The 26,187-nt window shown below is 41.9% G+C and overlaps 1 protein-coding gene across 26 annotated transcripts in view; it reads left to right on the top strand.

Annotated features, from left to right (window-relative positions):
• SEL1L2 (SEL1L2 adaptor subunit of SYVN1 ubiquitin ligase) overlaps positions 1-25,654 on the top strand; it is a 149,088-nt gene extending 123,434 nt beyond the window's left edge. For 17 of the 26 annotated variants that reach the window (XM_035302847.3, XM_035302853.3, XM_035302850.3 and 14 more), the window contains 8 exons: positions 3,716-3,778; positions 4,328-4,415; positions 7,204-7,352; positions 8,531-8,696; positions 8,826-8,900; positions 13,882-14,054; positions 22,952-23,080; positions 23,666-25,654. In XM_035302847.3, the coding sequence (XP_035158738.1) occupies positions 3,716-3,778; positions 4,328-4,415; positions 7,204-7,352; positions 8,531-8,696; positions 8,826-8,900; positions 13,882-14,054; positions 22,952-23,080; positions 23,666-23,788 (966 nt within the window). In that variant the 3' untranslated portion in view covers positions 23,789-25,654. The remainder of the gene's footprint in view (positions 1-3,715; positions 3,779-4,327; positions 4,416-7,203; positions 7,353-8,530; positions 8,697-8,825; positions 8,901-13,881; positions 14,055-22,951; positions 23,081-23,665) is intronic. The other 9 variants (XM_035302838.3, XM_035302840.3, XM_078371380.1 and 6 more) reach the window with 5 other exon arrangements.
• The last annotated feature ends 533 nt before the right edge of the window (positions 25,655-26,187 follow it).

Here is a 26,187-nt window from a genome sequence, read left to right as displayed (position 1 = left end):
TCACATGATCTCTTTCCTCTTCTGAGCTTACCCTGCATTCACTCCTACTGCTGGGATTTAACTTCTTCCTACCTGTGGCTTCTCTCCTCCTATACAAAGGCCATGTGTCCTCAACTAGAGAAGGGCAAAGGTCCTGCCAAGGGGTTATTAAATAAAGGGGTTCATAATAGGGGTTTATTAAATATTCGCCAAAGAAATGCCTATCTGCTCCCTGGCTTCATGTCAGTTAACCTAAGCAAGAGCATTACACCCTAAAACAGCAGGTATATACCGAGGGGTTGGCTATCTATATGGTTTCTCTGGCCCAGAAAGTGTTTTAAAAATCAGTAAACTTCACTTCCAAATCTGAACATCCATCTTTTCTTGAAAATGGCATTAGCTAGCCAAGCATGGCGGCTCACACCTGTAAATCCCAGCACTTTGGGAGGCCAAGGCTGGTGGCTCACTTGAGGTTAGAAGTTCAAGACCAGCTTGGCCAACATGGTTAAACCCCATGTCTACGAAAAGTACAAAATTAGCCAGGCATGGTGGTGCATGCCTGTAATCCCAGCTATATGGGAGGCTGAGGCATGAAACTTGCTTAAACCTAGGAGGCGAAGGTTGCAGTGAGCTGTGGATAACTCCACAGTACTCTAGCATGGGTGACAGAGCAAGTCGAAAAAAAAAATGAAAGAAAGAAAAACAAAGAAAAGAAAATGGCAAAATGGCAAACCCTGATGAAATAGGACTGCCATTCCATGTGGCACCAACCAGCTGGAGCAGAGAAGCTGAGAGCTGCTGCTGCCTTCACATAGGGCAGGGACTCCATGTGCCTCCATCTCTACCACTCTCTCCACCATCGTCTCCACCATCTGGCATATTTTACTTCTTACATCACCTGCATGGTTTCTGCAGGTGTCTGAGCTGGACACTTCTCACCTGAAAGTTCTAAATAGGTACACTGGGCCTTAAACAGTGATGGGTAATTCAATGATGAGTCCCTGGGGTCTCAGGGACTCCCTTAGGGGAGAAAGTAATTTGTCCCTGCTATTCTAACCATTTCCTTTCTCTCTCCCTTCTTCCTTCCCTCCTCTCATTTCTGTTTCATTTCCTCTTCTGAGCTTACCTTCTGTATTAGTCTGTTCTTACACTGCTTATAATGACATACCAAAACTGGGCAATTTATAAAGGAAAAAGGTTTAATTGGCTCACAGTTCAGCATGACTAGGGAGGCCTCAGAAAACATACAATCATGGCAGAAGGGAAAGTAAACACATCCTTCTTCACATGGCAGCATCAGGGAGAAGTGCTGAGGAAAAGAAGGAAAAGCACTTTATAAAACCATCAGATCTCATGTGAACTCACTCACTATCACAAGAACAGCAGCATGGGGATAACTGCCCCCATGATTCAATTACCTTCCACCAGGTGCCTCCCATGATGCATGGGGATTACAGAAACCACAATTCAAGATGACATCTAAATGAAGTTGGTTAGAAGACAGACTCACTAGGCTTTGCCACATCCATCACACTGAGCCTTACTGCTTCCAGAGTGGAGCTACCCAAGACTCCCAGAACCACAGGAGACGTGGCCGGGAAAGAAGAGGGAAGAAGAGAGCAGTTATACCACCTGTTTTAAGTAAAAATGGATTGTCCTTAAGAACTCTTACAATAGCAGGTCCTTTCATATGCATAGGCTCAAAATTTGGAGTCTTGAAACCATTTTTGAAATATAACTTCTTATTTATGTGCTATTCCTGTGTTACTGAGGGTTACTCTGGCTGCATCTACAATAACCAAGTGTAAGTGGTAAGAAATTCGGAGAACTTTCTATCAGAACATAAGTTCCTGCAGAAATTCTAGAAACCTGTAAAATACACCTACAGATCTGCTGAATGAAAATCAGTTGGTCGGCACGGCATGGTGGCTCACGCCTGTAATCCCGGGACTTTGGAAGGCCAAGGTGGGGGGAATCACTTGAGGCTAGGAGTTCGAGATCCGCCTGGGCAACATGATAAAACCCTATCTCTACTAAAAATACAAAAAATTTGGGAGGCCAAGGCGGGTGGATCACGAGGTCAAGAGATCGAGACCATCCTGGTTAACATGGTGAAACCCCATCTCTACGAAAAATACAAAAAATTAGCTGGGCATGGTGGTGCGTGCCCGTAATCCCAGCTACTCGGAAGGCTGAGGCAGGAGAATTGCCTGAACCCAGGAGGCAGAGGTTGCCGTTAGCCGAGATCGCGCCATTGCACTCCAGCCTGAGTAACAAGAGCGAAACTCCGTCTCAAAAAAAAAAAAAAAAAATACAAAAAATTAGCTGGGCATGGTTGCGTGCAATTGTAATCCTAGTTACTTGGGAGGCTGAGGCAGGAGAATAGTTTGATCCCGGGAGGCAGAGGTTGCAGTGAGCTGAGATCTCATCACTGCACCTCCAGCCTGGGCCACAAAGCAATACTCTGTCTGAAGAAAAAAAAAAAGAAATTCAGTTGGTCAATCATGGTTTCTTACTGTAGTCACTAGAGGGTGAACTGGGTGATGGGAGATAGAAAGAAAGGGAAGTTTTCTTCTTGGGAAGCACTTTCAAGGTTCACTCTTCATTCAAAATTGATATACTAAACACTTTCTTAGAGTATTCAGAATATTAATCAGAAAATAAATGGTAATTAATTAGCACCAAGTGGAAAAGGAAACATCAGGGATGTTATAAGCAATACATTTAAATAAAGAAATATATCAACGATGCTTGACTATCTGTAGTGGCTGGATTGATAGCCACAGCTCTAAAATGTTATTTGGTCATTTACATCAACCTCTTTAGACCGGGTAGGTAGCAAGTGTCCAGATAGACTTCTCCCTTCTGGAAAACTCCTACACATCTTTTAACACCTCGATCAAATGTCACCACCCCTGACAACACGATCTCCTTCAGCTTCTCGCCTCAGTCAGGCAATACAGTGTCCATCTTCTAGGTGTCCAAGACACTCTCAATCTATTTTTTTTTTTTAGACAGAGTTTTGCTCTTTTGCCCAGGCTAGAGTGAAGTGACACAAGCTCACTGCAATCTCTGCCCCATGGGTTCAAGTGATTCTCCTGCCTCAGCCTCCCAAGTAGCTAGGATTCCAGGCTTGTGCCACCGCGCCTGGCTAATTTTTACATTTTTAGTAGAGACAGGGTTTCGCCATATTGGCCAGGCTGCTCTCAAACTCCTGACCTCATTTGATCCACCTGTCTTGGCCTCCCAATGTGCTGGGTTTACAGGTGTGAGCCACCACGCCAGGCCTCAATCTATTTCTGCTTTAGGACTTACCACATCTGACAGGATTCTAAGAGGTCTGACCTGCCCCTCCCCTTTGAGATGGTTCAGAGCCTACTAGCTTGTGAACTCTCCAAGGCAGGGATTATCTTTTTCATCTTCATCTTTTACCTTATACCTCTGCCCAGTGCCTACTATAGAATCATACACAAAGCAAATCCTAAATAATTGTTGAATACAAGAATGGAGGAAAGATTTGACTTTTGTTTCCCTCTTCCCTTTTCTAGCCAGAAGGGTTTATGAAAGTATGAAAGGAGAAACTAGAGTGTGTCAGAATAACCTGCCAACTGCCGGGTTAGCCTGTTTTGATTAATCTCTTACTTGGTGCATGTCAAATATTTTGGATAATTTTGCAGTAATTTTCCTCATGATGAATTCTTCTGGGACTTTACTTGGCTTTTTAAAACTCTCCTAGGGCAATGCAATTGGTCTTCATGGGCTTGGTCTTCTTTACTTTTATGGAAAAGGAGTTCCTGTGGTAAGTTAAATTATTTTATTATCTTCTCATTTGTAGCAATTTACAGGGTAAAATCCATGGTCATTCATTAGTTTAAAGGAATTCATCTCTGTTATCTGGTTGCCAAACTGTTATATTGGATAATAGAGAATAAAATAATCCAGTGAAATCTCTGCCAAAGAGACACTGAAGAACAAGCTTGTGACAGGAATAGCAATTCTAATTATATCTTAGACTCATAGATTCTAAGTAACCTTAGAAATCATCTATCCTCTGAGGACTTTATCGATGGAGATATTTATCTTCTTAGTCTTTTGAGTGACCTTCCCCCGGTATCTAACAAAACTTACTGTCAAGGTAGAAAAAGACATAATTATGATGAAAATGAGACATTATTTCCTAATAGAATCTAATATAATAATGAAATAAAATATATAATGTTTCTGATACTATTTTAATTAGCCGAAATCACATAGGGCACTGTCTATACTCCTTTTAGAAAGTGGAAGGCAATTGTTTCCATGGAGTTATACTTGTGCCTTTGAGTAATAAAGTGTAATTATCTTGCAGAATTATGCCGAAGCGCTTAAATACTTTCAGAAAGCTGCAGAGAAAGGGTGGCCCAATGCACAGTTCCAGTTAGGCTTCATGTACTACTGTAAGTGCCACAAATCTGGCTGCTTTATTTAGAATGACATACGCATTATTAAGTCTGCCCCTTTTATAACAAAAATCAAAGGGTTGGTGTGAGTGGTTTAGAAAGAACATTTAGGCAACAAATTCGAATTTGAAAAAGAATAAAGGAAAGGATGCCAGTTGAGGGAGGGGACAAGGAGGTACAGAGTCAGGAAGCTCACCTTTGACAAAGTTAAGTTGGAGGTGCTAGTGATATCCCATGCACATCCCCAGAAGCAAGTATGAAACTCACAAGAAAGGTCAAACTTACAGAGAAGATTTGAGAGACGCATCACACACTGGGGTCTGTTGGGGGGAACTAGGGGAGGGACAGCAGGGGATGGGGAGTTGGGGAGGTATAACATGGGAAGAAATGCCAGATATAGGTGATAGGGAGGAAGGCAGCAAACCACATTGCCATGTATGTACCTATGCAACAATCTTGCATATTCTTCACATGTACCCCAAAACCTAAAATGCAATAAAATATATATTTTTTAAAAAAAGAGTAATTGAGGTTGCAAAAGGAAAGGAGCGAGAGGGTGAGAGAAAGAGCAGTGGGCCATGATGGATGAATAGTGATCCTCTGTGCTGTATTAAAGGATAGGCAGGGAAGTGTATCACTGAGAAGAATGGAAAAGCATGTTCAGTGGGACAGGAAAAAAAAAAGAGACTCATGGAGCCAAGGGTAGAACTTTCAAGAAAGAGTGAATGAGCACCCCTGTGAAATGCAGTGAGAAACCTGGTTTAAAAGAACAAGTAAGAAAGAATGAAACATCTCTAAAACTTGGCAATACAGAGAATGTGGGCGAGGCTATTGAACTGCCTGGATGACAATGGCATGAACGGAAGATCAGGAAGTTGAGAAGTAAAAGTATTCTTGCAAGCAGCGTGTGCTTAAAGGGAAGGAGTGAGAAGGAACTCAGCATGAGTGGGACTAAGAACCCAGAGGGAGTTACTTTTAAGGTGGCAAGAGACCTGAGCATAATTATAATTGATGGGAAGATATTCTGAAAAACATTGGTGGTATTAGCACTTGATTGGGCCCAAATAGGTGGAAGCCTTTTTAACCTTGATAGGCAGGATTGCTCACCCTCAAAGACTGGAGGGAAAGTGGAAAGGATGGTGTGGATCTAAGTATGAGGGGATGAGATGGGGAGAAAGGCAAGTGAGGAAAGACAATGTGAAGTCTTCTTCAATGATCTAGTAGGTACAAAGTTGACTTCTGTGAACAAAGGTAGAGTGGTTAGCTAGGAGGTCTCAGAAAGCCATAAGGTTTGTAATAATCTCTGTGTGGAGTGAGAGACGACGTGGCCAAGACAAATCCCAGGAAATCTGAACACACCTGAATACCCCCACCAAGTCCTTCATGTCATAGGTGGAGCCAGGGCAGCAGCAGACTGCATCATCAAGGAGGTCACATCCAGTCAAGGAGGTCACATCCAGTCAAGGGGCCACTGGCATTTTCCACAGTGGCCCAGCAAGAGGACCTGTTTTGTACTATCTTGGGTGGTTGACGTTGCCTAAGATGCCCTTGTTCTTCTAGTTCATTCCAAGTCCTTGGCTCGGGATCTACCAGATTTCCCAAGTTTCTAGAATAAGAATAATAGTCATGGCTGATGTATATTAAGTCTTTGTATGTTTTAGCTCATTTGACCCTCTCAACACATCTACGGGGTATCCCACAGTGGATAGATGAGCAAACTGAGCCAATGTTGTGGTTGGACATCTTGCCCAGAATCACACAGTTGTGGAGCTAGAATTCAAACTCGAGCAATTTGCCTCCAGAGCTGTTGCTCTTAATCGCTACATGGCACTGCTTCTAAAGACTCCAGTGTTAGAGCTGGAAGATTTAAAGACCATCTAAAGAAAGCCCCCACTTTTGCAAATAACATGCCTAAATGTGCCCAACTCACAAAAGAACTAATGAGGGAGCCAGGACAAGAATCCTGGCTGCTGGGAGTCTGCTGGTTCTCTGCTCTAGCTTCAAGTGCCTCTTCTTGCCCTAAGCAGGAGTTTGGTGAGAGTTTTCTTGGAGCTGGGATTTACCTGCTGCATACTCCATAGTTGTGGCTGCGAGAAGCTATGTGGGTGACCTGGTATGAAAGGATGGCAAAGATGACGAGATGATCATGATGGGGCTTCAGCTCCTCAGAGACTGTCACTTTGTCTCCTTTGCATTAACTTTAGTTATACCATAGTGAGGAGACATTTTCATAAGACTGAGTAGTTCTTGCTGGGCACAGTGGCTCACGCCTATAATCCCAGCACTTTGGGAGGCTGAGGCAGGTGGATCACGAGGTTAGGAGATCAACACCGTCCTGCCCAACATGGTGAAACCCCGTCTCTACTAAAATACAAAAAATTAGCAGGGCGTGGTGGCGTGCACCTGTAGTCCCAGCTACTCGGGAGGTAGAGGCAGGAGAATCTCTTAAACCTGGGAGGCAGAGGTTGCAGTGAGCCAAGATCATGCCACTGCACTCTAGACTGGGGACAGAGCAAGACTCTGTCTGAAGAAAAAAAAAAAGTAGTCCTTCTTTCCCAGTATTTTATTTTCAGAATGGCTCAAGAATATAAATTTCCATATTCTTACTTAGAACCAAACTCAGTATTCACCCCCACCTTCACACATGGTTGATTTAGAGTAACTTGACTTTAGGTTGGCTTTTCCCATCGTATTTAAATAGCAGGCATCACTATGACCATAATATCCAGATTATATGTAAAAATAAAGTCAATAAAGCGTGGCTCAAAACAATTTTAATTTTCAGCTGGCTCTGGAATATGGAAGGATTATAAGCTTGCTTTCAAATATTTTTACTTGGCATCTCAAAGTGGGCAGCCCCTCGCCATTTATTATCTGGCCGAGATGTATGCAACAGGAAGAGGAGTAGTAAGATCGTGCAGAACTGCCGCGGAGGTAAATACAACACGAGGCTGTTTTTAAACGCTATTGTCATAAATGACACAGAGGAGGCAATACTGTTCTTACATTGTTGGTGTCTTTGATTTTATAAATATAACCTCTTTTCTTCTAGTTGACAATGTGAATACTGACATTTGTCAGAGGAGAAAAGCAGTGACGCAACTCAGGCTGGGGAAGGCAGACAGAGAAAAGATCTCTCCTCTCTTTGACATTTGGCTTTTCATCAAGTTCAGAGCTCACCTCAGCATTCAGTTAAGGAGCCCTGTTTCAGCACAAAATCAAATCACTAGAGCAATTTGGCACTTCTAGTGGTCTTGGGAGTTGCTACTTGGGAAATGAAAGGCTAGATTTAGCCTGGAAAATGTAGCCCACCTCTTCCCAGAAAGCAGCATCCTTTGGTTTTCGATGATTTGGACAATTGAGAAAGTGGATTCTTTCATCCTGAGTCAGGGATGCCCTTTCCAAAAGAATGCTTTTAGGACCTCAGTGTCCTTCATTGATTTATTAAACACATCTGCTGCACCAGCATAAATACTCTATGTTGAAATCTGGCCCCTCTGAAGCTCATTTCAAAAGCTGCCAGCTAATGATCTATCTTTAGATTTGCTCCTTTGCCAACTTCCTAATGAATTATGTATGGCTAACCTCTTTTGGTTACATAAGGACTATTCAGCTAAGTTGACATTGTCCCCCTAGAGCTCTGCACACCTCCCTTACACTTATGTCACCTATATCCTGCGGCACTGTCTTCCCTTCATTCTCTTCCTTTCACTTCACCTGTGGTCTTATAACTTGCCCTCACAGAGCAGCAGTGACCAGAATGTCCTTTTAAAACACACACACACACACACACACACACACGTCGATACATTCTATATTCTTATTCTTCCAAATAGCCTCCAAGTCAGGAAAGTTTATTATACAAATTTTAATTTAGGCTCAGGAAGTTTCCCTCGAGACAAAAACAAAACAAACAAACCCAAACACTTCTGATCTTTGTGCCTATGAAAGGTAGTAACTCTTTACCCTAAATAATTTGCAGAAGCCTTGCTTTAGACCAAAAATCCTTCCCTGGCCAGCTGGTAGGAGCTGAAGACTGATTTCATTTCTCATTTGCCCGAGGTGAAGTATACTGGCTAACTAGTCTCCTTGATTTCTCTTCCCATATACAGCTTTATAAAGGGGTCTGTGAACTAGGCCACTGGGCTGAGAAATTCCTGACAGCTTACTTTGCCTATAAGGATGGTGATATAGATTCTTCTCTTATTCAGTATGCACTGCTTGCAGAAATGGGATATGAAGTAGCTCAAAGCAATTCGGCATTCATTTTGGAATCTAGTAAGATAAGTTAAAATTCTCTGCAATCCCCCAATCATACATATGCATATATGGCTTTACTACAGAGGCATTTTAAGCCTTCCTAATGGAATGCTTCCTTTTTTTTCTTTCTTTCTTTTTTTTTTTAAGAAAAGGCTAACATTCTTGAAAAAGAGAAGATGTATTCAATGGCACTTCTCCTATGGAATCGAGCTGCCATTCAAGGTATGGAACCCAGATAAAAATAAGCACATACCCAGTCCCTGTCCTCTGTTACTCATCAGGTTTGCTTTAGCTGCGTTTTTGTGCACATAGGCAGCAAGGGGCAGAATATCTAGTACGTGGCATTTCAAACTATACTGATGTTGGGATCAGTCTTTGGTTAGAGATCATTTCCAGGAATTTATTTTCCTCATTATTATCAAGGTCCCTGGTTCAGCAAACCATAGGAATTTTTCTATGGCTCTGTCTCCATGGCACCAGAGCAGTTCTTTGAAATATACAATTTTACTCAAGAAACCAGTTTTCGCCTGGCACGGTGGCTCACGTTTGTAATCCCAGCACTTTGGGAGGCCGAGGCGGGTGGATCACGAAGTCAACAGATCGAGACCATCCTGGTCAACATGGTGAAACCCCATCTCTACCAAAAATTACAAAAAATTAGCTGGGCACGATGGCGCGTGCCTGTAATCCCAGCTACTCAGGAGGCTGAGGCAGGAGAATTGCCTGAACCCAGGAGGCGGAGGTTGTGGTGAGCCGAGATCGCGCCATTGCACTCCAGCCTGAGTAACAAGAGCAAAACTCCGTCTCAAAAAAAAAAAAAAGAAGAAGAAGAAGAAAGAAACCAATTTTCTTGGTCTGGCTTCACTCATTGCTGCATTCTTGACTGAACTAATCAGAGACGTGACCCATGTCTCAATGAGTTTAGAGTCAAAATTACTTATGTATGTATCTGAGGCTCATGTGATTTCTCTATTAAAATATCACATTGATGACTACCATAAACTTTAAATCTTTACTACAATCATTAGTACGTAAGAAAAAAACAAAACAAAACAAGACAGATACGTAGCAAGATCCTCTCCCTTTTCCTTGAGTTTCCATATCTTGCTTGCTGGCATCACATGGATAAGAAATATAAGATACCCGTGGTGAGGAAAGCATTGACAGGTGGTATTTACATTGCATTGCAATGTCTCTTACTATTTTTCCCCTAAAATTATATTATTAAAGGCAGAGAAATGCTGCAAAGCTGTCAACATTGGCATTTGGATATGTGAGAAACTCTCTTGCAATAAGAGAGCAATTTTGCTTCCAATTAGATTTCTTAAAATTGTCTTATGCTAAGGCCAAATCATCCCTTTTCACAGGAAGTAAATAGGATAAAAAATGAGTCTCAGCTGACACTAATATGAAGCAGAGGAAAAAGTCATAGTGGTGCTTTCTCACATCCAGCTGAGCTGGTAGCACAGCAACAAGCCATCAGTGAAATTTTAGTGAGACATTCCCCTTAAAAAGTCTATGTTTTATAAAATGCAATGAAGACCTCATTTAGAGTGGGGAAACAATACCCGCAATCTCTCAGCCATGGCCAATCAGCTCAATTACAATAAATACAGATTTATTCCAAGCCAGGAAATGGTGTGGAAATTGCAACAAGGAAAAGGGACATTGAAAACAAGGGAACATTGATACTAAACTGAATTCCTCAATATAAAAAAGTCAGGCTGCTAAAAATAATCATGTGTCATAAGAGAGGTCAGGCATAAGTGTTCCTGAAGATATGGCTGCTAAGTGGACCACTTGGGGTTAGGAAATCTAATAATGAAATTTTCCAATTAGTCACTGACCACGCTTATTTTAGCAGTTACTCATGTGAAGCTGAGGGTGCTGAGCCATCAGGACTCAGTCTCTGCCCTGTGACTGTGAAATTGAGGTGGAAATCCCTCTGCTGTCAGTTGATCCCCACAGGAGCCCGTCCGGATCACCACATACTGTCAATCTGCCTCCTCATTAGGGCGGAGCTGAACCCTCCCAAGAACCAGCTTGTTCACTGCCTTCCATTCTTAGAGGCTTCGGGGATCCTGCTTACTGCTTGTAAAACTTGAAAATGCACAGAATTATCCTATCTCTTTGTGATTATAGCCCAGGAGGAATCTTAGGGTCAAAGGAGGGCAGCTTTGGACAAAATTAGAGATGGAATAGACTTCTCTTCAGGGCTCCATGAGCCTCCTGGTTCCCACTCAGTCCCCTTTTCTGGGCACCATTCTTACAAGTTCTTGATCCCAGTTACTGACCTGTACATTTGGAAGCATCTGGAAAGCAAGCCCTGAAAACTAATGTCTTTGCCAGCTAAGAATTTTATAGACCAGGTGCAGTGGTTCATGCCTGTAATCCCAGCACTTTCAGAGGCCGAGGTGGGAGAACTGCTTGAGGCTAGTAGTTTAAGACTAGGCTGGGCAACATAGTGAGACCTCATCTTTACAAAAATAAAAAATAATAAAAGGAGTTGGGTGTGATGGTGTGTGCCTATAGTTCCAGCTACTCAAGGGGCTGAGGCAGGAGGATCTCTTGAGCCCGGGAGATTGAGGCTGCAGTGAGTTGTGATCACATCACTGCACTCCAGCCCAGGCAACAAAGTGAGATTCTGTCTCAAAAATAAAATAATAATAAAAAATTTATAATGTCAGCTGTACTCCGAGAGACTTAAAGATGGCATATGGTATTACATCTTTTAGATGTATCTGCATTTTAATAGAAGATTCTAGAAGATTAGAACTTCAGTACCTAAAGGAATAAATTCCAAAGGATGTAGTGCCTAACATCCTTTGGAATTTATTCCTTTAGGTACTGAAGGAAAAACATGGAGATGAGGTAGATAACTTCTGGGGTTGGGGCTGAGGGGCACTTTAGATAAGACAGTCAGAGAAGGCCTCTTGAAGAGAAGTGGCATTGGAGCTTCTGAGAATGATGAGAAGCCAGCCACATGAAAAGTCAGAGAATTCCAAACCTGCCAGGCAGAGGGCCTTGAGGAATCGAATGCAGGGAGCTTGTGAAGAGGGCAGGTGAGACATGACTTGTAGGTCATAAGGAGTCTGACTATTATTCAAAGGCAAAGTGAAGTCATTGGGGGATTTTACACAAGGAAATAACATAACTAGATTTTACATTTTAAAAAGATCACCTTCTAGCTAAACAGTATGAGGTTTCTTTCTAGAATGATTAAAATACTTTAAAATTTCTAAAATTGTGGTAATGCTTGTACATCTCTGTGAATATATGAAAAACCATTTCATTGTACCCTTTAAATGGGTGAATTGTATAGTATGCAAATTGTATCTCAATAACACTATTACATATATAATATATATATTACAGATACATATATGTAATATAAAAAATGTATGTGTATATGTACATATTTTAGATGTAATATAAAAAATATATATACAGTGATATATGTGTGTGTGTGTGTGTGTATGTGTGTGTGTGTGTGTGTGTGTATATATATATATATATATATATATATATATATGTATATAAAATTCTGCCTGGGCGCAGTGACTCACACCTGTGATCCCAGCACTTTGGTAGGCTGATTTGGGAGGATCACTCGAGCCCAGGAGTTCGAGACAAGCCAGAACAATATGGTGAATACGGGCACAGTGTGCATGCCTGTAGTCCTGGCTACTTGGAGGCTGGGATAGGAGCATCTCTTGAGTTTGGGAGGCTGAGGTTGCAGTGAACTGGGATCACGCCATTGCACTACAGCCTATGCGACAAAACCAGGCCCTGTCTCAAATAAACAAATTTAAAATAATTAAAACATCACCCTGGCTGTTGTGTGGAGAATGGGTTGGAATGTGAAGATAAAAGAAGAGTTCAAAGCCTATTGTAGTATTGTAGGCTTGAATAGGTAGTGGGGGAGATGTCAAGAGTTAATTGTGTTTTGTAGGCAGAACCAACAGGACTTGATGAATTGGCTGGTGGAGGTGAGGGAAAAAGAACTAGGAATAATTCCCCTAGACTTATTGCCTGAACAATGGTGGCACTGGTACTGGGAAGAAACTGATGATTTTGTTTGGAGGAAGAGGTGTAGGGTGCTAGGAAATCTCTACTGGGCATTTTAAGTTTGAAATTCACATGGAGACATCAAGAAGGCAATTATGAGTCTGGGCCTCAGGGAGAGAGAGATAGTAGATATAAATTTAGAAATAGTTAATAGAGGCTGTCAATGGAACTAAATGAGGTTACCCAGAGAAAGAGTTGAGATGGAGCAGAGCATTAGAGAGAGGCAGGGAGGAGAGGTGAGAGAAGAGAAAGAGGGGAAAGAAGAAAGAGAAAAAAAGGAGTTAGGAACAAGCCCTTGACATTCCACATTTAGGAAGTGGGTAGAGGAGGAGTCAGGGAAGAGTCTGAAATAAAGACCCCATGAGGTAGAAGGGAAATCTAGAGCAGGCAGTGCCATCAATGCTCCCAGAGGACAGTGCTTGGGCAGCTGGATCCCATCACTCCAGTGCTGCTCGGAGGTCAGGTAAGATGAGGACAGAGATATGGCAATGGACTTGGCTGCATGGAGGTCATCTGCCGCCTTCAAAACAGCAGTTTCACTGGCAGCAGGGCAGAAACTGGGTTGGAATGGGTTGAAGAGTCCGTGGGAGGTGAAGCTTTGGAGACAGTGAGTATAGAACACACTTTTGAAAAGATTCAGTGTGAAGGGGAGCAGAGAAATGGGGCATGAGCAAGAAGGAGACACCACAGGATAAAGAGAGGGTTTATTTTTGTTCATAGAAGATGCCAGAGCGTGTTTGAATGGTGGATGGGATTGATCTGGGAAAGAGGGAGACAGTGGTGACGCAAGAGAGTAAAGCTTCAGGAGTGACGTCTGAGAATGGGATGAATGGGGTCCAGCTTCCCAAGAGTTGACCTACTTTAAAAAATTAAAAGGCAAAATTGGTAATTTTTCGTTTTTTAAGAACATTTGTACTATACCATGGATGTCACACTATCATGAAGACAGTTAGCACTGAGTGTTATATTTGTATTCCATAATGTATATCTAATTTCAATTCTGGGGTTCTGAATGTTTTTTTATACTTGATTACAGATACATATATGTTTTAAAGGACTGAAATAAGATCATTAGGCTGAATTCCTGAGAACTATATGTGAATCATTTGAGTTATGACTCTTCTTTTTCTATCAGGCAATGCATTTGCTAGAGTAAAAATTGGAGATTACCATTACTATGGCTATGGGACTAAGAAAGACTATCAAACAGCAGCCACACACTACAGCATTGCAGCCGACAAATACCACAGCGCACAAGCCATGTTCAATCTGGCTTATATGTATGAGCACGGCTTAGGCATTGCAAAGGTAATTCTGTTGGTAATAATAATTCAAATCTAGTAATGACAGCTGTGTGGGAAGAGAAAATGTGTAAATGTTTTGAATTTCATTTATGTCGTCAACGTAGAGGAAGGAAGGAAAGGACTTAACATTTGCCAAACCTCTCCCATGCGCCAATACATATTACTTGCCGTAATACGAACCCTATGAGATAGATGTTATTTTCTCCATTTATGCCAAGGACATAACTAGTGAGTAGAAGAGATCTAATCTAGGCCAGTTCAATTCATAAGATCCTGCTTTTTCCAGCACATCCTTTTCCCAGTAGGCCCTGTCCATTCCTTTTCACCTCTGGGCCTTTTTTTCCATTAAAATTTCCACTGGTTCTCAGGCTCTCAGGAACAAGGACAAAGTAAGAAGAGACCAAAGCTGGATACCAAGGTAGTATTAATCCAGAAATGTCTTATGAAGCACCCACTGTGTACATGATGCAGTGCTGGATACTCTAGAAAGGCCCAAGAGAGTGAATCTCCAGTCCCCCGAGGTTACACTTGAATTGAGGTGATGAGTCATATTCATTTAGAAAAAGAGCCAGCACTACAAGGTGGTATTGAATAAATCTCTTAGACAGTGAGTGAAACTAAGGCAGAAGACAACGTTAGGGTCTCACAGGGTGAGAAAGGTGTATTCAGTATCAATGCTGATAGTAATAGCCAGGACTGGGTTAAGCGGGCTGTGTGTTTCTGTCATTTGCATCACACAACCACTCAATGAGATAAGCCCCAGAACTGTTCACAGTGTATGAATCAGGAAGCCACTGTGCAGAGAGATTAAGTCATTTGGTCAAGAGCTCATCAATGGTGGAGCCAGAATTTGAACCCAGCCCTGCCTGCCCCTGTTTTTTGGTGAAAGAGTGGTCCTCACAGTGAGTCAGTCTTGGTGTCAAGCATGTGCTTCTTTTCCGTATTTATATTCCTGGCTGCATTTCTAGAGCCAAATAACACAGGAATTACTGGCTATCCTGTGCTCTCCTCTTTCTTCCAGTTGTGCTGGTAATTGAGAATTACTGGTAGGGAATTTCCTATTTGAGAACTGCTAATGGTGCACAGTGCAGCCAGAGGTTTCTTATTCAGTGGTATGGATCCCTGCCGTCCTGTCCTCCCCTGCAGCCTGCCTTTTGGCTGATCATTTTTCATTAGCCCTGGCACCCTAAGCAGTGGAAAGAATGTCAAATCCAAATCCAGTCTATTTCCCCATTTCTAGCAGGTGTAAGCTTCCTATGTTTGTAAAATGTGGGTAAGAATGGGACAGGATGAATTACCTAAATTGGATGATTCTTGGGATGTTATTTAGTTACCCCGATCCCCTCACTCATTATCCACCTCAGTAAAACAAATACCTGCCCTGCCCCAGGCTTTAAGGATAAAATGAATAACCTTTTGTGAAAGGGCTTTGTAGTCCAACAGTGTGTAGAATGACTGTTACTTAGATCAGAAGGGAATTAGAGCAACTTCTAAGTAAGGCTTCAATAAGATTAAAGCCTTTCTTTACTCATCAATCCCCATGCAAAACATAACACAGGAGAGGCACTGTCTATAGAAGGGATAAAGTGACCCCACTCCATGTGTTAAATTCATGTTGGCTTTCCTATCCCACCACCACCATGTTATTCAAAAAGGACTTGCTCGCCCTGACAGCTGTTTTCGAACCAAAGTGAGGCCATTTCGCCTGAGTCCCTGGGGTTCAGGCAGGGTGTCCTCTCAGGACCCAGCCAGCAATGCCGGGGAAGGCACACTGCCGGCTAGTGCCTGGCTGGCGGACTGTCAGAGGGTTTGGTTTTCCTCTTTGGAGTCACCACTGATCTCTCTCCTAAGTACTTTCTTCACAATGTCAAATAGTAGTTGTTAAGACATACTTTTTATACATTCAGGAAAACACTTTTAAGTTTCTCTCTGGCCAGTTTTCTGTTCTTTTCTGCCAGGGTTCTTGTTAAATCATGGTTAGTTCATTTGATCAGTCTCTTTCAGTTATAAGTCTATTTTTTTCTATAGAAAGTATCTACATTTTAAAAAAATTGGGGGGCTACTCAACCTCCTACCTGGATATGAGAATTTTAGACTGAGCTAATGAGGAACGATTGCCCTTTGTTTTTATTTGGTTTTTTTTGTTTGTTTGTTTGTTTGTTTGTTTAGCAATTAGGAAATTAATAACTGAGTACCCAGGGGTATCTTGCCATCTCAGAGTCAAATTAACAAGGAGCTATCGCCTTCTCTAATTCTTAAAATGAATATCCTGATAATTAAAAGCCCAAAGCTTGTTCCAATAAAAGCAAAGAGGATAGGAGAGTCGGCCTTCCCAGCCGTTAAGTCATTAAGTAATTAAGCATTTCTTCAGCGAGGCACTTCGAAATCCTCTTTCATAGTTAATCCTCATGCAAACCAGTGAGAAAGATGAGTATATATGACTACTACAGTATCTTTGAGAATCAAAGAAGGTGATATGTATTAATACTTTATAAACATGCAGACATTTAAGACTTCTGGGGAAGAAAGTTAGGTGTAGATCATCTCTTGATAAATCAAGATTAAAATATAGGTCATGGTTGTTATCATCCGTCTTTCAGAAAAAAAGTTGGGGCTGGGATGATGCAGGTGAATTATCCTAGTAGCTTCACTGAGAAGCATCTCAGCTAACAAGCTCCTTGACTTAAACTGTGGGCCAGGACTGACCGCTTCATTGTTCCGGGAACACTTAATAATACCTGGGGAGAAACTGGGAGAGGACCTGAAGTAGTTTAGAAACACAAGCACTCACACACAAGTTGTTATGAAACTGTTTCTCAGGGGGCCAGGTGCGGTGGCTCATGCCTGTAATCCCAGCATTACATAATCCCAGCATGCCTGTAATCCACCTTGGGACGCCAAGGTGGGCAGATCACTCAAGGTCAGGAGTTTGAGGCCAGCCTGGCCAACATGGCAAAACCTTGTCTCTACTAAAAATACAAAAATTAGCCAGGCAAGGTAGCATGTGCCTGTAATTACAGCTACTCGGAAGGCTGAGCCATGAGAATAGCTTGAACCCTGGAGGAGATTGCAGTGAGCCAAGATCCAGCGTGAGTGACAGAGCGAGACTCCCTCTCAAAAAAAAAAAAAAAAAAAACAAAGAAACCATTTTTCAATTGACATTTGATTTGTAAGTACTTCAGAAATTGCACCATGAACAAAGCTTGTTGCCCATCCCCCCGACCATTCCTTTTTTTCTTTAACTTGGCTCAGATCTGACTTTCTGCTCACCTCAGCTTGTAGCACAGACTACCCAGGGGTCTTTAACTCCAGTGTTCTCCCTTTAAATCTGTGACCAAGATGACTCTGTTTACCAAAGATTTGTAATCCTCCCTCCATAGTTTGTACTAGGGTGTGCCTGCCTAGTCAAAGACTAGGTTCTCCAGCCCCTTTGATCCACATGTTAGTTCTCACAAGGGCATGGAAGTGAAAGTGAAGGGTGTCACTTCTGGGCTAAGGCAGCCAAGAAGTAGACGGGGCTACCCCCAGTCTCTTTCCCAACCATCACCTGAAGGCAGCAGGAGATACAGAGGCTTTATGGGATCACAAAACCACGTGATGGAAGGAGCTTGGGCCCCACAATAACCACATGAAGAATGTTTGCCACCGACCAGGAACACACGTATTGGAATGCTGAAAAAGGGAGAAATAAACTTCTGTTTGGGGATTTGTTACAGATAGCATTATCTTAATACATAATTCATCTAACAAAGCACTACCAGCTCATTCTTGATAAAGTATAACTCTGATATTGTTACCTCCTCCATCCTACCCACCCCTGTATCTACCCTCTCCCCCAGATAAAACCACCAAAAAATACAAACAAGCAAACACACAAATAAAAAAAGAATCTTATTTCCTTTTATTGCTAAATGAAGTCCAGACTTCTATTCCACATTCAAAGCCCCTGGTGACCTAGCCTACCTTGATAATAGTGGTGTCATACACTACTTTGCCCTATGTAGATTCTAGGCTACTTTCTCCTTTCCCTCGAAGATCTTGACCTGAGCCCTTCTGAGATATCACTCTTTTTCCTGGAATGATATTCCTCCATATTTATGCCCATTGAAAACCAAGTGTCATCTCCTCTAGGAATCCTTAAGGAACCCTAGATTTTAAAGGTATCGACTTCTTTTTTTTTTTTTTTTTTTGAGACGGAGTCTTGCTCTGTCGCCAGGCTGGAGTGCAGTGGCATGATCTTGGCTCACTGCAACCTCTGCTTCCTGGGTTCAAGTGATTCTCCTGCCTCGTCCTCCCAAGTAGCTGGGACTACAGGCACGTGCCACCATGCCCAGCTAATTTTTGTAACTTTTTAGTAGAGACGAAGTTTCACCATGTTGGCCAGGATGGTTTTGATCTCTTGACCTTGTGATCCACCTGCCTTGGCCTCCCAAAGTGCTGGGATTACAGGTGTGAGTCGCTGTGTCCAGCCAAGGTATCTAATTCTAAACCACCATGGTATTGCACTCTGCTTTTCATTCATTCATTCATTCATTCATTCATTCACTCAAATATTTACCATGGACTATTTCCTATCTCAGGAAGTGCTTTGCTTGGTTCTGGGGATACAATAAGAATAAGACAGCCTTCAAAGAGCTCACAGTCCACTACCGAAAACACACGTCTATAGCTATGGTAAAGCCTAAAATGACGGTCGTGTATAGGCATCTGCACACTTGAAAAGAATTAAAAATAAAGTACTATAAGTATGTTAAAGAGGAAATAGTTAACTCAGGTAGGGGAATCAGGACTGTCAGATCCTGTTCAAAAGTATTTTTGTACCGTGGAGTATGAGAATCATATGACAGCATTTTTAAATGGAAGAAAGCAGGCCTGTTTAAAGACAATGGATAGGAAAGGCAAAAAGGTCGGGGGAATTATCCTTCGGGAAAGAGTTTCAAATACATATATGTAGACCTACTAGATAACATGTATTTTTGGATTCTGCAGAGAAAACAAAACCACATCTACCAAATAAATTATAAATAAACCTGTCAAAAATAAAAGTAATTATGACACAATGCATTTTTATTTCTCATTTGCCTGGTCTGACCACCCATGCAGTGTTACAGCTGAAGCTTTAAACACCAGAATTATTTTTTGGAAAGGCTAAGTTAAAATTAGGTATTTAAAATGGCCCTCTCAGAAATATGACAGGACAGAAAACACATTTCTTAGAAATGATCATAACTTTTCATGAAATAAACATGAAATATTATGAATATCACCTAGGGAAATAATCAGAAACATGCAAAAACAATATTTTGTGTGTGTATAGCTTTATTAGTTACAGAAAAAATTTCTACAAGTAACGAGAATGTTCCAAAATAGAAGATATGTTATATATGTTACTGTGTAGTGGTTTACCATTCCACAATGTACTTTCTGGCCTAGTGGTTAAATGAGAATACTAGAAGCAGACAATCTAGGGACAATCTGGGATTTGAATCCCAGCTCTGCCACTTGCAAGTCATATAAATTTGAGTAAGTGACTCTCTCTCTGTGCCTCAATATCTTTATTTTCAAAATGTAGTTAATAGTATCACCTGACCTATAGAATTGTCCTGAGGATTAAATGACAGTGGTAACTGGCACACAGTAAGTATTTAATATGTATCAATCATTATTACAATATACTATGCAGCCACTAAAAATACTATCGAGTAGGCAGGGCACAGTGGCTCATGCCTGTAATCCCAGTACTTTGGGAGGCCGAGGTGGGCAGATCCCTTGAGTCCAGGAGTTCAAGACTAGCCTGGATGTCAACCCCATCTCTACAGAAAAGAAAAAAAAATGAGCCAGGTATGGTGGCGCACACCTGTAGTCCCCTATAATCTCAGCTACTTGAGAAGCTGAGGTGGGAGGATAGCTTGAACTCAAGGAGGCAGAGGCTGCAGTGAGCCAATTGCCTGCCACCACACTTCAGCCTGGGTGACATGGCAAGACCCTGTCTCAAAAAAAAAATTATAGACTAGTGGAATATATTAGGACACAGCATATTATTTCAAGTATACTGTTAGGTTAATAAAGCAGAAGATGCAATATTATACTGAGTAAAAAATTTCTAAAAGTATGTACATATGAATATACATAAAATTCTGGAAAAATGTGCATAAAATATCAGTAGTTACCTCTGTACAGTGAGATTATGGGTGGCTTTTTTTCTTATTTGTTCAGTTCTATATTTCCAAAGTTCCTTCTAATTAACATATGGTATATTTATTAAAAAAAAATTAGACCAACTTATTAAAAAATGACCTTCCCATTCACATGCTATGTCCCAGTATAAGAATTTTTTTTTTATGACATTCAAAGATTTGGGGCTGAAAAACTCCTACATTGGGTAATTGTACAATTTTCATAAACCAGCTACTTTGTTGCAGGAGAATTCTGTATCTTTGAATTAAAAGAAACTATTTTAAACATCTGAATATTGGGCAGTACCCACATAACATTTTTGATAGAAACATGCTTTTCTAACAAGAGTCTGCAGCTTGGTTTACATAACCTCTTTAATCACTGAACTGTAAGCAAAATAAACTCAAACGTACCACAGAAAAGTTAAATCTAAGTGGACTGGGTATGCAGTGTCTTCTCATTTAATGAACTGTGGTCATCATCAAAACACCATCAAGAGGAGATTTTTTTGTTTACATGACTTAGATTTTTTTACTAAATAGGATCAAAGAATGAGGAGTCTTTTCTAGTCTAGTACTAAAATTTATTTTATGTGAGTTGCCCTAGTTAGCTAGAAGCATTCAGGAATTTCCTTCTCTGGGAATTTTAAAGAAAGGTTTTCACATTCATCACCCCCCAGCCCCACACACACTGAAAATTGTGAGGTCTCCTGGACAAGGAGTGAGTTCTTCCCACTTTAATGGCATTCCTACTATTTTTTAATATAAAATACTAAGTGACTGAATTGTAATGCTTCTACCTCAAGAAATAAATGAATAACTACTGATTGCCTCAATACAAGAAATAAGAATGGATACCTGAGATACCGACAAAGGCTGCTTTTCCCCGAACGTCCTATTGAAGTCAATATGCCTTTCACATGTGCAGCTGACCCAGCTGTTATCATCTGCAGGGTGCTTTCAAATGAACACCGAATTTGTTGGAATCAGAGACACAAATTAGGTTTTTACATCTATTTTATGTTGCCAGGAATATTTGTTCCAATCTCCTGAATTTTATTTTAAGCAAGAACATTCCTCTTTCTTCAACAAATCAATTTACCAGAGCATAAAGCTTTGGAAAAAAATTTAAGCCATAATAAGCAGAACACAGCTGAGAGAAGATACCCCCCCCCACCACCAAAATAAACAGTTTTAGCAGAGACCTCAAAGATTCACAAGTATCAAAGTTGAAGTAATAGAGCAAGAAGTACAGATATTAGGATGACCACAGTTTGTGAAAAATTTCTCTTCCTCTTCCCTTTATTTTGAAAATAGCCCCTGGGCACCCAAGCAAAATCTAGTTCTGGGACTTGCCCAGGGCACTTTCACCTATGGTTACTCTGTTGGGGCAAACCAAAAATAAAGCAAACACATAAAACAAGGCATGAGTAGATGAAAAAGAAAGCCGTGGCATAAGTCAATGAAAAAAAAAGTTCCTGAAAATATAGTACTATGTCATTTGAGGAATCTGTCTTCAATAGGAAAGCCAAAAATAGTTTCTCCAACATCCTGTAAGTATTATCAAAGACCTACTGCATACTAGGCACTTCATTAAGAACTGGGAATTCAGAGGTGAACAGACAGTCCAAGCCCTTGTTTTCAAGGACCTGGAGACAAACAATGAATAAATTCTAAAACTTAGGGTATAAGTACTATGAAGATAATGAGAATTTTTAGATGATGATTACTAACTATCTTTATACTGATTTATTTTAGAGAACTGTAAAATTAGTATCTAGTGTTCTCTGCCATTTTTTTTTCTTTTGAGATGGAGTATCACTCTGTCCTCCAGGCTGGAATGCAGTGGTACTCCATCTCGGCTCACTGCAACCTCTGCCTCCTGGGCTCAAGCTATTCTGCTGCCTCAGCCTCCCGAGTAGTTGGGACAACAGGCATGCACCACCATACCCAACTACTTTTTGTATTTGTAGTAGAGACGAGGTTTCACCACATTGGCCAGGCTGGTCTTGAACTCCTGTCCTGAAGTGATCCACCTGCCTTGGCCTCCCAAAGTGCTGGGACTGCAGGTGTGAGCCCCTGTGCCTGGCCCTATTCTCCACCCTTTTCATTGGAATCATGACTAGGAGTTGTTCCATGGGTATCCAAGAAAGCTTTTTGGAGATTGCATTCGTTTTCTATGCTTGTTATAACAAATCACCACAAATTTAGTGACTTAAAACAACACAAGCTTATTATCTCATAGTTTCTGTAGGCCAAAAGCCCAGGTGATTTGACTGAGTCTTCAGCTTGAGGTTTTGCCAGACTAAAATCAAGGCTATTCTTTATTGGGGGCTCTGGGGAAGAATCCACTTCAAGGCTCATTCCATTTGCTTGGTGGAATTCAGTTTCTTGAGGTTGTAGGACCAAGATCCTTGTTTCTTTCTTGGCTGTCCAAATTCCTTCTCATTCTATGTGGCCCCTTCCAACAATGGCAAGTTGAGTCTGTCATGCTTAGAATCTCTCTGAAGTCTCCCTCCACCATATCTCTCTTTCTTCCACCTCCAGCCCTGAGATAATTCTGTTTAAAGGTTCATTTGAAAATCTGAGGTCGACCCGGATAATCCATGATAATCTCCCTATCTGAAGATCTGTAACCTTAATTACATTTGATATTTTGAACAATCGTGTCTATTTATTTATCCCTACAGAATCTGATGTGTATGGGCTGTTCTTCTCCTTCTAGGACATTCACTTGGCCAGGAGATTGTACGACATGGCTGCTCAAACGAGTCCAGATGCCCACATACCTGTATTCTTCGCCCTCATGAAACTGGAAACAATGTATCTGCTCCAGGATACCCTGTTTTTTAATGTAGGTTTGTCTCGAATGGGTCCTAAATCTCTGAAAATCTCCAGTGAGCAAACTCTTAGGGACAAAGTGAGAAGGCCCTTTAAGGGAGTCTCTTGTGGACTGGCTTTCCTTTGAGAAGTAAAATTCAAAGTCTTACACTTGCCATGCAGAGTAATTCTGCGTGTTCTATTGAGTATTTGTTGAAGCTTCATAGTATAAGCAATTAATTTATTCAGCAGATGTTCTTTTCTAGCACACAATACATTCAAAGCCTTAAGCACAGTGATATGTCCTATATATACTTATCCAAAACAGTTATTACTATCAATAGCTGAGACTGGTAGGCAGTCAGCAGGTGGCAAGGGGTACCACAAAGAGCTACAGTTTGAAAAAAAAGTAAAATATCTAAATCTTTGCAACTATTCTAAAGGTGCTATTTTAGCCCACTGTGGAAGCTGTAAGCAAGCAAAGATTGTGTCTTCCAAGACTGAAGGAGGCAAAGGGAATGGGTGGGAGAAGAGTTGGTAGCAGCGGGTTTGGAAAGAGATGATGGCTCTGAGTGGAGGTGGGAAGCTTGGATTGTTTTTGAGAGAATATCTTTGCCAGCAGTTCACAATGAGATGGAAATGGCTGGAAATGGACACCACCATTGGACCATGCTGGGACCTATTTGTGATTGGCCTCATTGTGGCTGGGCTGATTTTCTTGCTGAGAAATCACCATGGATAGGATGCGGATCATGGGAAAATCTGCTCACGGGAACCAGTTCACTACAAGATATCCCCACTAAATAAACAGTTTCCCTATCCAAATCAAGAGTCTGTTGCAGTTTCCCGCTCAGGCCTGTGATGGAAAATGGACAAGATTTGGGGACCATCCTAGAGAAACAACTTCAGACTTCCTGCTTAGTAGAGGGGACTCTTTGGGAGATGCTGGGCACTGGTCACCTAAGACCTTGTTACCAGTTTGTCATCTTGGTGACCTAGTCCCACGTTACGAATAAAGACCACCCATTTTCATGTTGTTGGAACAACCTCCCCTCTGTCAAGAGGACACACTGGGTTTCCTGACTCCCACAGACAAACCAAGTTGAGGAGAAGGGGGAGTTTGGGGAAGGCAGAAATCCAGATTCCTCAGACTGTGATAAAGACGCAAATCTACAAATAGAACTTGTACAAACACATCCTATAGGAATGACCTGTGAGAGACTCTGGATCCCTAATGAGCCACAGCTTCCCAGAGCATGTTGTACCCGATCAAGGGAGTGGAGGTTGACCCGGGTTCTTCACTGATAGGTCTCTATCAAAGCTACTTTAGTAGCTGTGTTAGTGACCAAAGCTAGTACAGCATTACACCCCTCTCCTCCATCCCTCATCAGAACCCTGTTCTCCCTGGGGCATCTCCCTTAGGGCCACCTTAGAAAGAGATGATTCCAGCTTCCTAGAATGAAAGCTAAAAGGTCCAGATTCTCTGACTTCTCTGACAGGCAAATCAGGGATGCAGGCCTCAGGTAAGGAGGGTGCAAGAGGCCAAGCATGTATGACAAGGGCCAGGCTTGAATCCTGGCTCCAGATATTTGATAACTCCTTCTCCTCCTTCTCCTTCTCCTTCTCCTTCTCCTTCTCCTTCTCCTTCTCCTTCTCCTTCTCCTTCTCCTTCTCCTTCTCCTTCTCCTTCTCCTTCTCCTCCTCCTTCTCCTCCTCCTCCTCCTCCTCCTCCTCCTCCTCCTCCTCCTCCTCCTCCTCCTTTCTCCTTCTCCTTCTCCTTCTTCTTTTGTGACACAGTTTCTCCCTGTCACCCAGGCTGCAGTGCAGTGGCAAGATCTCAGCTCACTGGAACCTCTGCCTCCCAGGTTCAAGTGAGTCTCCTGCTTCAGTCTCCCAAATAGGTGGGATTACAGGTGCCCACCATCATGCCTGGCTAATTTTTGTATTTTTAGTAGAGACAGGGTTTCACCATGTTGGACAGGCTGGTCTCGAACTCCTGACCTCAGTTGATCCTCCCAAAGTGCTGGGATTACAGGCGTGAGTCACCGTGCACAGCTGATATTTGACTTCTTGAGCCTCAGTTTCCTGGTGTGCAAAATGGGAATAATGCCTATCTTAGACAACTGTTATGAAGATTAAGGGGGACAATGGATGTAATGAGAGTAGCACAGGGCCTGGCACCTAGAATGAGTTCCATAATTGGCAACTTTTAACATTTTTTTAAAAACTCATGGCAAATACATTGGAATGGGTGGGGAGACAGCTGAGTTTGTAACAATCTGTGTGGCTTCAGCTCTTTGCAATTAGTTCTCCGGATAATTTGCTAGGTGCTTAGGTAGGAAGAGATCTTGTTTGCTTACTTGAAAATCCAATTTAGGGATATGAAAGTTTAATTTCTAACGTCAATCAGAATCAGAAGGTAGAATGAAATGGTGGGCGTGCACTGAGTTTGGGATCAAGCAACTTGGATTTGAAGTCCCACTCTGTCCCTTAGTAGCTGTGTAATCTTGGGCTTAACTGTTCCAAACCTCAGCTTTTCCTCCATAAAACAGGATTATTTCCTTCCTCACTGCAGAACTGTGAAGCTTAAATAAACCTAACAACAAAAGTGCTTTATTTATTTATTTATTTAGAGATGGAGTCTTGCTCTGTCACCCAGTTTGGAGTGCAGTGGCGCAATCTCTGCTCACTGCAACCTGTCTCCCCCGTCCAAGCGATTCTCCTGTCTCAGCCTTCTGAGTAGCTGGAACTGTAGACCCGCACCACCACACACAGCTAATTTTTGTCTTTTTAGTAGAGACAGGTTTTCACCATGTTGGCCAGGATGCTCTCAATCTCTTGACCTCATGATCCGCTCACCTCGGCCTCCCAAAGTGCTGGGATTACAGGTGTGAGCCACCGTATCTGACCCAAAAGTGCTTTATAAACATAGCACACACACATACTGGCCACAGTTATTTATCTGGCCATGAACAAATCCAGGCCTGTCTGACATCCAAGTGTTTAGAATAGGGAGTTCCAGTTCCCAGGGATGCAGCCTAATTTACACAAATGTGCAGGAAGGGACAGCATCCAAATCCCAGGTCAGGTTGTAATGGAGAGGGCAGCCTGACATCTCACAGGTGTCAGGAATGTGAGCAC

The sequence above is a fragment of the Callithrix jacchus genome, chromosome 5, assembly GCF_049354715.1.
Source record: "Callithrix jacchus isolate 240 chromosome 5, calJac240_pri, whole genome shotgun sequence".
Lineage (NCBI taxonomy): Eukaryota > Metazoa > Chordata > Mammalia > Primates > Cebidae > Callithrix > Callithrix jacchus.
Note: the sequence above shows the minus strand (reverse complement) of the source record. Positions and strands in the feature narration are given on the sequence as shown.